The following is a 13,421-nucleotide window of genomic DNA, read 5'->3' as shown; positions in this document are numbered from 1 at the left end:
AAGAAAAAAGGAATTAGATCTTCATTATATCTTCTGTAAATTACAAAAGCCAAACAGTACAGTAATTTAAAAGGTCGTAACGATAAAACATCTTAATAAATTAATTAAATCTATTTAAAAAATACCTATACTTTGTGTCTATACTGTTTTTTGGGGGCTGTAATAATGATTACGTTTTTAAAAAGCAACTTGTAAAACTAAAACTTCTGTGTTTTACTTCTTTATTAATCTCATTAACGTTTTATTTGTAAAACTGTTTAGTTATTTTTTTATATGCACTAAGCACACATACATATTTATGAAGATTTACAGAATGTTGACATGTTTATCCATGTTTTATTTCCAGAAGAAGATGAGCTTCCGCTTTGGAGTGGACTTCTTCCGGAGAGGGAGGAGCTTGGTCACATGACCAAGCGCCGTCCAGCTGACAAACATGGCGTCTATCTATGTATGAGAGCGCTGCTGTCTGAAAATCGACGTTTGTGTGGATCAGCGCGACGCACTTCACCCCTGTCCTGAAAATCACGATGGACGGGAGACTCGGACTCAGGAACAGATGGAAAAGAGGGATGGACGCTCTGCCCTGATGCCGCTTTTCCTGTTTCCCTTTCTGCAGAGAAGGGATGATTTGCTGCCTGTTGGAACGCGGATCTTGGCGCTACAAAGCTGCGTTTATTATACGAGCTACAAACTTTTAATTTAGACTCATGCAAAGGAGCTGATTGTATGTCTGTGTTCTGATAGTTCTGTATTGATGCCTGAGCCCAGTGTTCCGATGGTTCTCATCACACCTCCAGGAGAGAGATGTGTGAAGATCTGAGCACCATGACCACTCTCAGCAGACTTTCTGTGGTTCTGTACTGGCGGGTTTCTTGATGACTGTCAGTGGTGCTGCTGTCTCTAATGCCTTTCCTGGCAACACCACTATGATCGGCTCCCCGGACGTGGTGGCTTTCACTAGAGAGGATGAGTATGGCCTGGCTAGTCCAGACCCGTCTACTCTCCCAGAGGAGTTTTCAGTTCCTCTTCACCCGCTGGCTGACCCCAACCCATGGGCCAAAACCTCTTATGCCAAATTCACCAAAGATTTCATCCTCATCTCCGAGTTCTCCGAGCAGGTTGGTCCTCAGCCTCTCCTCACCATCCCTGATGACCCTAAAGTGTGTGGCACCTTCGATCTCAACTACTTCTCCCTGCGCATCATGTCCGTGGACTACCAAGCCTCCTTTGTGGGCCACACGCCTGGGAGCGGCTATCCGAGGCTTAGCTTCGTGGAAGACTCCAGGGTGGTGCTGGGGGACTCTAAAGAGGGGGCGTTTGCTTATGTCCATCACCTTACCCTTTACGACCTGGAAGCCAGGGGCTTCGTGCGACCTTTCTGCATGGCCTACGTTGCAGCGGATGAGAAGAAAATCATGCTGCAGTTTCAAGAGTTATCCCTCCGCTTCTCACAGGCTTCAGAGTGCCTGAAAGCCGGGAACAGGAGAGCATTCGCCAAAGAACTCCAGAGGAAACTCCAGGACCTCGAGTAAGATTTCTTAACATCATTCACATCCTTTCTGGTTGAGGATGCAGGAGAAATGGTGCCAGTGATGTCATGGGGACAGTTTTTCCAGAAGAGTAAAAAAAATGTGTTGTGCTTTAGCATTTGTCAGGTTTCTCAGGTAGCAGAAGAACATTACGCCTCTTTGGAGAACTTAAAAAGTCCCGATAATCAGTTTTGTTATTTTACTTTTGAACCAAACACTCAGATGAAAATGTTTTTTTTTAACATTTTCTTGCAGCATTTTTTTCTCATGATTTAGGACATATAAGAAGAAAAATAAGATTAAATTTTTGATCATTTATTTATTATAATCATTAGAGGTGTGTATTGGGAAGAGTCTGGCAATACAATACGTATCTGGCGATACGATTCATATCCTGATATGCATCTGGCGATGCAATACGTATCTTGATGCGTGTATGGCAATAAGATGCATATCTCGATACATTTCTCACATTATGCGTATCCCGAAATATCCCAAGAAAGCAAAAGTAAGAAAACAAAAGTAAGACGCTGAATGACGCTCATGAATAATGAACTAAATATAGTCTTGTCAGCATTTTAAATCGATACAAGTATCGCCAAATGAAATATCACAATATATCGCCGAATCAATGTTTCCCTACTCCCCTAATAATCACTGTAAATCAGGAGCAAACACAAAATTTAAAAAGATTGTATTTGTGATGTTGAAAATACTCTGGGCGGGCCACAAGCTTCTTGTTTTGCTCCATTCTGATGCATTTGCTTAGATAAGACTTGATCCATATACGTCTTTAAATAGGTTGTGGGTGTGAGGGGCTGTAAGCTAGTGGGAGAGAGTGTAAACAGAAAGTAATGCCCCAACCGCATCTCTGAACTGAATCTCTAATGACCTTCCGCCCCTCTGCAGAAGCTATGTCCTAGAAAACGAAACAGTTTTTTCGATTTTTGGCTAAAAACGGCGTGATTAAAAACCACTGGAAACACTATGAAAATACATCAAAAGATGATCGGCGTGGGACTTTAAGCTCACATGATAGAAACGCTTCACTTTATTAATTTTAAAGAGTTTAATTAAATTTGAAAATCATCACTGAACCTTTGCGTTTTCTCCAGGTACACTCACTCTGTCCTGCAGAAGGAGGAGGGTATCCAGAGGGAGGCGGGGCCTCAGAGCATGTACTCTGCCCACGCCGTGGAGAAGGCCAACGAACTGGCAAACGTGGAAAAGAGCATCTACGAGCACAGGGACCTGCTGAAGCAGATCAGCTCCTACCACCGGCGTCAGCGGCGCGACCCGTACGCCGTCAGCTGCCAGAAGTGCGTGGCCGAGTGCTTGAGTGAGTGCGAGGAGCTTTTAGACAAATACGCCAAGCTTGCCAGCCCCTTCAGCTACAGCCAAAAAGGGCTGATGGGAGAGGGAGGTGACGATGGCGAAGGTGAAGAGGATGGAGACAATGAAGACAAACCGTCCTACACGCCGCAGCTGATCAAAGGCAAATCTGCCAAGTGTTTCGACAAACGCTTGAAGACCCTGCAGGAGTTGTGCGATGAAACGTTCTACGAGGCCACCGTGGAGCTGCTGAAGGAGACTGAGAAGAGTTTCCGGGGGGAACTGTGTTGCCTACACACCCGCCGCTTGGACAGAGCGCTGCGCAGGAAGCACAAAGTGGTCAACTTCCTGTTTGAGGAGGATCTGGACGACCATGAGAGTGAAGACGAAGCCGGAAGACTGAGACCGTTCTGCGCTGTGAATCATTCCATTGATAACTGTGTGCAGCTGGTTCCGCCTCACATCGTCCTCGCAACTGAAGCGGTGGACATGAGTCAAGCAGAACATCCAGGCCTCGTTGATGTGGCGTTTGAGGCCAGTGCTGCTCAGGAGCTCGGAGCCGTGGAGAGCTATCTGGAGTCCTCCGCCTCTGATCAGACTTTAGAGACTCAGGAGAGCTCGGAGGAGACAAAAGGAAGCTTCAGCAGCGACAGAAGTGGAGTGGATCAAGCTGAGAAACGAGAAAGTTCTGATCCGACACCTGATCAGAACACTGACATGGAGCGGGAGAGCAGCAGTGATGACATGGAGACTACTGCAGGAGAGGATGAGGGTGAGACCGAGGAAGACCGGACGCCTGTGTCCTTGTTGGAAGTGGCTTCTGAGCTGGATGCGTGTAAGGAGGATGAGTGCGAGCTGGTGTCTGAGCCGCCGGTTCCACTGGACTCTACATGCTGCATCGCCCAGGAGGGCTTCCTCTACGAGGCGTCCGGCCCTCACGCTGTGTCATGTCGGGAACATGTAGAGCTCCCTGAAACGCTGGTGGTCAACCAGGAGCCCCACGCCCTCCTCCCGCTCCAGGGCGACTACACTGTGGGGTCTCTGAGCTCAGGAAGCCCTGCAGCTGGGCTGGAGCTTCCTGTGGAGATCTTTGGAGATGCAGTTTCCCAGACGTCCGCAGAGGACGGGTCAGACTGCACCATGAGCGCTTCCACTGGGTCCGATCGAGCCGCTTCGCCTGTCGGCTTTGGGGGCATGGCGACCCTCCGGGAGAAGAAAAAGGCTGCTCAAAGCACCTTGAGGTTTGTGCGTCAGTATCCCTTCTCCATGCAGGCTCTGTGGTGTCTGCTGAGCGGCAGGACTCTGGTGGTCCTCGGGGCGGATGAGGGGAGAGTCCGCCGCCTGGTTGCTGCTCTAACTCTGTTTGTGCCGGCCGCTGGGAAGTGTGGGGAGCGGGTCCAAGCCTGGCTGTCATGTCCCTTCACCCTCACAGACCTGCAGAGATGGAAACTCATCGGACTACAAAGGTAGGAGATCATTAAGTTTTAAATTCCAATTAGCCTTTTCATGCTGGCACTTGCCAAAGAGGTTATTAAAACGGTCTTGCTTTTTTGCTTTATGAAATTTTAAGTTTATTCACTTTTTTGCCACATTTTTTCAGCAGATTTCTGTTAAACACAAATCTCCTTCAAAATAAAAGCAAGGGTTGTGTGAACATTTCTATATTACCCCCCAAAATAAAAAAAGTGCTCTAGAAGAGAGTTAATTTTTTTTTATTATTTTTATTTTATGACTGTTGTCAGTTACACTATCGATATCTGTGTTTTTATAAGTCTCCGTGAGGACAGAAAGGAGAAGTGAATGCCCGAAGAAGCATGTTAGGCCTGCATGCTGCATCAGCTTCAACAATAACAGACTTCTCCAAGAAACCAGAGCTTTTGGGCATAAAATGGCTTTTGTTTCAGTTTGGAGCATTGACAAGCAGCAGCTTTTTTTTTAATTTAAAAGCTTTGCAAAAAAAGGAGAGGCAGACTCTCTGGAACAATAGAGGAGTACACACATACAAAAAGGGAATCGAGCTCTAAAAAGTCAGAGATGGATGACACATTTAACAAAACACCTCTAAATACCAACGTTTATCCAATAAAAAGTTTCTAAAATAGTTATTTAATCAAAAGATGATTGACAGATATTCACCATAAAATTAAGTTTTATAACAAAAATAGTTGTTTAGTTTTTTAAGCTTAAACAGGGGAAGCTTAATTAATTAGAATGTCTTTCTCTCTACTGGACCTCCCGCGGCGCAGGCGGGTGGTTGCCTGGTGGGCGGGTCCCCCCTGGTTTGTGTCTAGTTTGGTTGGGGGGAGGCTCAGAACTCCAGGGTGGTGGTGGACTGATTGTGTGGGGCTGGGGAGGGGGGATTGGACCCCCTGGGGTGGCAGGAGGGCTATTCTTCTTACTGGGCTGGAGCTTGCATCCTCCGTGCTATTGTGCCTCCCTGCTTTCGGGCATTGGGGGGTCCCTGTGGCAATCCTGCTGGCCCTAGTTTGGTTTCTGGTGTGGGTTGCCCAGTTTTTCTTAAACTGCAATCCTGTGTGGGCGTCTGGTAGAATCCAGCGACTTTTACTGCCTCACCCTCAGTGGGGCTCCATGTGGGGAGGGCTACAGGTTCCCCCTCTTTATACATCCCATCATCCACCACAGTACACCTGAGCACAGGTGTCAGCTCACCTTTGCACTAATCGTATGCGAGATGGAATGATTTACATGCGTGTGGTGCATTTACATGCATGAGTATGTGCGTGTGAACTGTAGTTGTATTGTGTGAAGGTTTTTGGAGCCAACAGGTATGTTTGTAGCATTTGAGTGTGTGTGTGGACAGACCCCGCCCCTTTTAGACCAGGATTTACACCTGACCCTAGGACTGGGTGACATGACGATACATATCGTGTGCGTGATAGAAAAGTATCTATCGTGTCATTTCTCTTTTATCTTTTCTATTGTTTTTATTTGTTTATTTTTATTGCAGAACGTTTATGCAAAAATGTGTTTTCCTACTAAAAAACGTGAAACTGTTGTGCACTTTAGAAAAATGTTTTTCATTTGTGACACTTCAGTTACTTGAAAAAATAAAGTCAGAGAAAAGTAATTAATTACATTTTTGTCAACTTTTTTCAGAGAAAAGCTGAAAATATACTTTATTGTTGTATATTGTGATAAATATTGATATTGGTATAATGGTAATAATGATAAATCTCCAGCAACTTTCTGCTTTGTAATTCTACTTCTTTCTTTATCTCCTTTTTTCTCTCCTTTCTTTTATATCACTTTCTCCTTCTCTCTTTTTTCCCAGTCCAACAACAAATGAAGCGAAACAACAAATGTACAAACATACTTAATAGAAATAAAGTTTAGCCTCAAATACAAAAGGAGTTTATACAAATATACATCTCGTGTCTAAAAAAATGTCCTGTTGTAACATTATCATCATTAAGATGTTTATTCCAGTAATAAAGTGTTTACAAAGTGAAACTTGCATACTTACAAAGATTAAAAACTTTAGTAATATAGCTCAATTGTCTATCAAATAGATGAAATGTGTTTTGTTGAGTAAGACTTGCAGCAGATTTGCAAATTCAGGATCACAGAGACTTTCTGATTGGTGAAAAAATGTAATGTAGCTGCTGTAGAGGTTTTGTGTTCTTACAGTTATTTTTTTTTTACTTTTGTCCATAAATTGTTTTCTTTTAATGTTGTTTTGTTGTTGTGTTTGCATGCTGGGGGCAGCAGAAGCAAAGCTAAATCTGGTACACAAGTGCTCATCTCTTGTATGATTCATGTTTTTGTTTCAGACGGTATTTTGGATGTTTTAAAGGGTTTCCTTTCTTCTGCAGAATTGCATCCCCCGTGGGCTCCAGCATGATCCACTCGCTGTCCCGCTACAGCCGCTACATCTCCATTCTAGATGTTGACCAGAAGACCTTGCGCTGCCCTCCGTACCGCGGCCGCCTGCTCGCCAACATCGCCGACCACCGCACCTTCATCCGCCGGGGCTCCACCTACCTCCTCCACATTCAGAGCACACTGTGCCGCCTGGCCGCCAAGGCCTTCCTGCTGGCCTTCACCCACCACCTCCACCTGCCGGTCAGCTCCACGGAGGGGCCCGAGGACGTGGAGGCCCGGCGGCGCTGTTTCCTGCAGGAGCAGCTGGGGTTGGATGAGGAGGACAGTCAGATTCTGCTGCACCTCGGCCGCCTCATCACTCAGCAGTACCTGCAGCCCCCCAGCACTGCTGCAGCCCCAGCTTTCAGTTTTAATTACACCACCAGCGTTTTATACAAAATCTGATGCTCCCATCGTGGGTTTTTACTGTTCTCTGGAGTTTTATGAAGCTTTCTGCTTTGCTGGTTTTCTGAGACGGAGGGATTCTGAATGTCCTGGACTGCTTCCTTCATGCTTACATCACAGCGCAGATGAACCCGGCTCCGTGCCTGTCAGCATTTTTTTTTCTTCTTCTTTCACTTCCACTGTAAAATGGAAAAAACAGTCACTTGTGTGTCTGCGATCACTGAACACATCAGTGTTGGTCTGACTTCTGCTCACTGGTACAGTTCCAGTTCAGAGTCATCACTCAGCAGCTTCAGTACAATCTAAACCATAAGACATTTTTGCATCTGCACCGTTTGCTGATCATTTCTGAGAAGTCATTTCTGGCAACCTGATTGGCTGGTTACAGCACTTCCCTCCAAGTTCTTTGGTTTCCACTTTAAAACTCGATGGCACATTCCTGCAGATGAATGTTTGTTTTGATCTGAGGATTTCTGAATTTTCGCCTGAACTGATTTGAAGGCTTCAGATTTGACTCCGCCTCCCTTCAGTCCTCGTTTATGAGCTCGTGTCCAGTGTTACTCTCATCAGGACCAGCAGCTACGACCAAAACCGCCACCAATAACTGCTGCTGGTGGGCATTTTCATGTATATTAGCCACACGATAGATTTGAAAGCATATGAACTTCAATGTATTGAACTTCACTGTTGTCCTTAAGTTGCGTGAGTGTCGTGGTGTCAGCATGAGACCGTCTTGTGCTCGGGTGATCACTGTGTTGGTAACGTTTATTGTATTAAGATGAACAGACTCGCCGAGGAAAGCATCTTTTTAATGTTACAGCTCTTTTATTCTTTCCAGTGCCATTAAAATAATCTTAATTTAGTTTAATAATCTATTTTATTTTATGTCACTAATGAGCACTTTTATTTTGTCGGGTCCTTTCTTTTATGTTCTAGTTCTGTCAGTGAAACTGTACGGATTTGACTTGTAGCTGTAAGCAGAAGGTCAAATCAAATGAACGCATCACACTACAAGCAAAGATTTCAACAACAAAGGTCAACTTTAAAAAGAAAAAAAGTTTTGTTTCACTTTTTGGCAAAAATGCAGCATGTGAATTCTTTGTTTAAGGTGTTGCAGCATCTTTTTAATGTCGTGCTAATGCAAAAAAACATGAATGTAACCTGAGAAAGCCATACCACAGTGTGCTTAACATGTTGTCACCTAGTGTCCTTACTGTGTTGCCATTGTCATGTTTTAGTCATCTTTGCTGCTTCAGCCCTGCAGGATGACCATCATTTCCAGTGATTTTAATAAAGCATGAATACTCTGATGAAGTTTTTTTTCAGTTCTGAGCTCAGCGCGGATCTTGCTGTTAAACTGCTTCGTGTTTCTGTGACTTGCCTCAGCGATGACAAAAGTGTCTGAGGTGTCATGAATAATAAATACTCATGTGTGAGCGCCTCTAATTGCCGGAGCAGTGAAGGGAGGGCTGTTGTGAAAATAATCTTCATGCTAGCATGCTGCGGCGGCGTGTGGGCGGTGCCGTTTGCAGCTTGTCATGTAAACAAGTTGGCCTCGGCTTCAGAGCTGAACTCCATCATCAGTTATGGGAAGAGAAGCAGGAGGCGCCGACCTTATTTTCATGAGGAAGACTTCTACTCCTCTCAGGTATTGATTCAATGTTCTTAGGAAACAGATGAGACATAAGCAGCTTTTTATTTGATTTATTGGTTTATTTTGAGCACTGATTTCACACAAAACAACAAAATCAAACAAATGATAAACTCCTTACAGAAATAATGAAATGCATCAAAGAAAAATATAAGAATAAAATACTTTTGTCTCACAATCATTAATAGAGTCTTTAATACTCTTAAGTTGCATGAATTAATTAAATATAGTTTATGTTGCTTGAAAAAGAGTAAGAAGAAGAAAACTTATATAATCTCACCTTTCATTTTATGTATTTTGCATAGTTATAGTTTTATTAATATATATTTAACAAGAGACTTCACTGGTCATCATTTCTGTCTTAAAAAAACTATTTTAAGTTGATAAAGCAAATAAAAAGTTGATTAAATACAGTTTTACCTTATGATTATTAATCAAAATTACTTTTGTTTAAATTTAAGCAAATAATTAAAAGCTGCACTTTTTGTTATGCAACCTGAAAATAAAAGATATCAATAGAAAAATATAGCAAATGGGTTTTTTTGCAAACTTTAATTTTTATATCAGCAAAAATGCACAAAAAGCTTTTTCTTGCTGAACACTTTATTGAACTTGGCTTGTCCGTATTTATTTTAATACTAATACATTTCTCCAAATATTATTTTCAATTCTGCAAGAATTTATAATTTTTCCATATATACTTACACATCTTGGAATGTATTTAAGTTCTTCCAATTACTTAATCTAGTCATTTTACATTTATTTTATGCAGTTTCACATTTATTCTATTAAATTCTATATTTTAACTATATATTTTTTGCTAATGTTTTCATTCTTTATACTTCAGTAAAATTATAAAATAATCAGTCATAAAATCATTTTCTCAAATATCTTCAAAGCACATTGTTTTCTGGCTCTTCTGAAGAAAAAGTTTTGTTAAGACATAAGGAAACAGAAAGGTGAATTACAAATCAACCAGAGAGCATCAGAACAAAGTGTGAACGTTTCCATTTTATAAAAAGATTTTTTTACATTTTATTTTGTCAAACAACTGTGGCCATATATCAAGATGGAAAACTGAACTCGGATAAGTAAGCAGAACAACACAGTAAGGATAATTTAATCAGAAAATATGAGGAAAAAAATATCTATATTTTTTAAAACTTCAGACTCAGTTTAATAGAAGTTTAAACTTCCCCCCCAGTCCAACTGGTAATCTATTCCTCTAGTGTCCCAATCCAAGAAAAAAACAAAAATGTGAATTCAATAACAAACTCTGGACTCAGTCAAACATTTGGCCTTCGTGGGTCAAACAGTTAAAGCTGATGACTGATTTTTTTTAAATGACTTTTGTCTGTGCAAAGTTATTTATAGACTTTTTTTTTCTTTCATCAGAGATTTCGCAGACAGCTCCTTTTTTTTGTCATTATGGGCCTTCACTCATCCAAGTGTTCCCCTTGAGGTTCCTCTGGGGTCATTTCTGGGCCCATTGCTGTTCCCATCACAGAATGCTTCTCCAAACCGTGAATTTTCATATTTATGCTGACAACTGTGATCATGTATGTCCCTATGCCTAAAGGATCTGACCTCACGATTAAAACAATAACTGCCTTGTTGATATTAGAGAATGGATGTCTGTTAACTTTCTGGGCAATGAAAGCAAAACAGATGAGTTTTCCTCTGATGGGATCATGGTCTCTTGTCCCCTTAGAGCAGTCAGTAGTCAAAACTGTTCCTTGATTTTGCTTTGAAACTAGACCTTCAAATAAATGTTGTCATGCTTTTTTCAGCTGCAGCGTTTAGCTAGGATCAAGCCGTTCTTATCAAAGCCAAACCTTGAAGTTGTTACACACGCTTTTGTTTTGTCCAGGCTAAATTATTGCAGCTCCTTATATGCTGGGTTTCCTAAAGTTCAGTAGCGACACTGAAACTGGTTCAAAAGGCAGTAGCTAGATTTATCTGTGGTGCTAAGAAGTTCGAGCATATGACCCCGATCCTGGTCATTTTTAACCAGCTGTCAGTTTAATAATTGGTTTTTAATTAAAATTCTTGATTTTACAACCAATTCAATGGCAGATACCATTTCCTCTTACCTTTCTAGTTTTCTTGTAAATATTCTGACACCGGCTATTAGAGAAGTTATCCTCTTGGAGAGTTTTAAACCTAAACTGTTCCTCCACTGTCGTGCCTTAGTGTCTGTAGAGCTGACCTTTAATTATGTTTTTAATCTTTTGTTTAACAGTTATCTTTGTATCATTGTATAACTGTATTCATTGTTTTATAATTGTATTATTTATTGATTTAATTTTGTGTGCAACACCTTTGGCCTATTTAAATAGCAGAGGAAGATGCTTTATAAATAAACAAATGAACACATACAATACCAACTCTGTTGACGTCTGTAAATTCCCGTCCTCAGAACCGGGTGTGGCAAAAACGGTCCACTTTTCTCTGAATGGTTGAGTTATATTTTGTGAAAATTTAATTCTAAACAAAATTTAAGCACTCCATCACAGTTTTCATGTAGAAACAGCAAAGTCAATAAACTGGGAATGATTTAGAGAACTTTTATTTAAAATGAAAAAACAAATAAAGACAAGTGGAGATTTGAAACAACATTAGAAAAAAAACTCCCCTTCTAATTGATTTGAGATTTTTAAAGATGAAACAAAAAACTTTTTTAAAGGTTGCAAAAGAAGGAGCTGGACTAATCTTAACAACATTCTTTAAAGATTTCCTTTTAAGGGCTTTAGCTGTTAACAAAACTAACAGAAAACATGTCAAGACTGAATGGCCCCTGATGATGCACTCTGCTGCATTTCTGTGTTTAAACTTTGAAGGAAATATTGATCCCTTATTAGAGCAGCAGTGTTTCTGATCAAATGAGCAACAAATCAAGTGTAATTCTAGACTGGATGTTGGATGGGCCCCAAATGTTAAACAAAAAGAAGAAGGAAAAAAAAGCTCTGTCCTCCAGGTCAGCCAGAGCAGCCTCTGCATCCACAATGCGTGCATTCGATGATCCGTCCCTGGAAACATAGAATCAAACCACACAGCTCCAGCAAAAGTCACTTTAATGTGTTTCTAAGTGAAAGATTATCAGATTTTTCACTTACAACTTCCAGTTTGCTCTTTGGGACTCTGCAGATGCAATTCGTGCCAAAGTTGGTGTCTCGTGTTTGGATGCAGCGCAGGCAGCAGAGGTTCTCATAGCCCTGCTTCTTCCACTTGGCAATCAAGTTCTTGTCTGCATAGCCCTCCTTTATACAGTAGTCATACAGCTCTGCCAGTTGACAAGACGATGCAAGAAAACATGGAAAGTGACAAAGTTTTTAGTAAAAAAAATGTGCAGCTAAGACAAGATAAAAACTGAATATTTAAAGAAAGCCGGTTTGCTTACCTCTGCTGATGGCTTTCCGTTTGTAGAAAAGGTCGTAGATGTAGCGACTGCGCTGATGATGAAGCCTGAAAATGGGCCAAAGAGCTTCCACCTTTCTCTTTCCTTCATGAGGCTCCGTTTCAGCTGAAATGAGAAGAAAATGTCATCAGTTACAATCAAAAATAACACTAAAATACACTTTATTTTTTAAAAGCACGTTAGCACAAAGGCAAAGAGCTGTAACTAGTAATAAAAACAAGAAATAGAGAGAATACTCTTGGAAGGAAGGAAGTGAAATAAAGGTGCATGTCCATCACATCTTAGCTGCATTTTTTTGGAAACAGAATCTCAGGGTGCAGTTGCGGGGGAATTGGGGACTTCATTATGAGATGTTTGATCAAAAATATTAATCTGAATTGTTGCGATCAATTGATTGGGCTGACTATAAAATTTGGATAAAGATCGTTAATTTTTGTTATGTTACTGTGAGATTAATGAAGCAAGTCATAAATATAAAGAATCATATAGATCAGTAAATCAATTATGTGAGGAAATATTTTAAAATCCACAAAAACACGAGAGAAGTTTCTAGAAATACCCTTGCCTTGGACACTCGAACACTGTGTATCCACAAATTCAAAATTTTACTAACTTTCAGTTCTAATAGTTTATATATAAAGGTTCAGCGGGAGGCAAAAGGCACAAACCAAACACACACTGATAATGAAAACGCGATGAATTATTATCGGTAGTTGTTTGTGTAGCAACACTGAGCGGCTCGGGCTCGTCGTCTTCCAACCAACCTTCTCTCATTTTTTGATCCAGCTCATCCAAAGTGGGTTCAATCAGTTCCCATCCATCCGGGGGTGGCTTTCGACTCCTTTTTACTTTGGGCATTTTGCTCGGTTTAACACAAAAACGAATTAAAACCTTCTGATAGCGGAGCTCTTCTTAGGCGCGCAAAATATACGTCATACGTTTAAGAGGAGGGGGGACGGATGTCGGTTTACCGAAAGGAAAATTCGTCATGAAAGCAAAAATAATTTGATTTGACAGCAATAATCCCTCCAATTTTACATATTTCGGCTGGTACACTAAATATATCATTTATTTAAACTCAAATATGCATAAAAACAATTTTCTGTTGTTTGTGGCATATTGCATCACTTTAGCACGCTTACATATTTGCCTACAGATAAAATATATTTTTTATTTTTTTTGCTCTCAATTGAAATCTATATTT

General features: G+C 41.1%; 2 protein-coding genes across 3 annotated transcripts; one reads left to right on the top strand and one right to left on the bottom strand.

Annotated features, from left to right (window-relative positions):
* The first annotated feature begins 380 nt into the window (after window positions 1-380).
* On the top strand, window positions 381-8,458 carry smcr8a (Smith-Magenis syndrome chromosome region, candidate 8a). Of its 2 annotated transcripts, none has more exons than XM_036213339.1 (3): window positions 381-1,528; window positions 2,645-4,102; window positions 6,695-8,458. In XM_036213339.1, the coding sequence occupies exons 1-3, from the start codon at window positions 876-878 to the stop codon at window positions 7,146-7,148; spliced, it is 2,565 nt and encodes an 854-aa protein (XP_036069232.1). In that variant the 5' UTR covers window positions 381-875; the 3' UTR covers window positions 7,149-8,458. The 2 variants fall into 2 exon arrangements, with proteins under 2 accessions (XP_036069232.1, XP_024128373.1); XM_024272605.2 differs by having other exon boundaries at window positions 2,645-4,327.
* Window positions 8,459-11,369: 2,911 nt separating this feature from the next.
* On the bottom strand, window positions 11,370-13,316 carry bud31 (BUD31 homolog). Its single transcript, XM_024271521.2, has 4 exons — window positions 12,982-13,316; window positions 12,200-12,322; window positions 11,916-12,082; window positions 11,370-11,828 (listed from the first exon to the last, which is right to left on the bottom strand). The coding sequence occupies exons 1-4, from the start codon at window positions 13,073-13,075 to the stop codon at window positions 11,778-11,780; spliced, it is 435 nt and encodes a 144-aa protein (XP_024127289.1). The 5' UTR covers window positions 13,076-13,316; the 3' UTR covers window positions 11,370-11,777.
* Between the last annotated feature and the right edge of the window lie 105 nt (window positions 13,317-13,421).

The sequence above is a fragment of the Oryzias melastigma genome, linkage group LG8 (genome assembly GCF_002922805.2).
Source record: "Oryzias melastigma strain HK-1 linkage group LG8, ASM292280v2, whole genome shotgun sequence".
Lineage (NCBI taxonomy): Eukaryota > Metazoa > Chordata > Actinopteri > Beloniformes > Adrianichthyidae > Oryzias > Oryzias melastigma.
The sequence above is the reverse complement of the archived record's forward strand: the minus strand, read 5'-3'. Positions and strand labels throughout refer to the sequence as shown.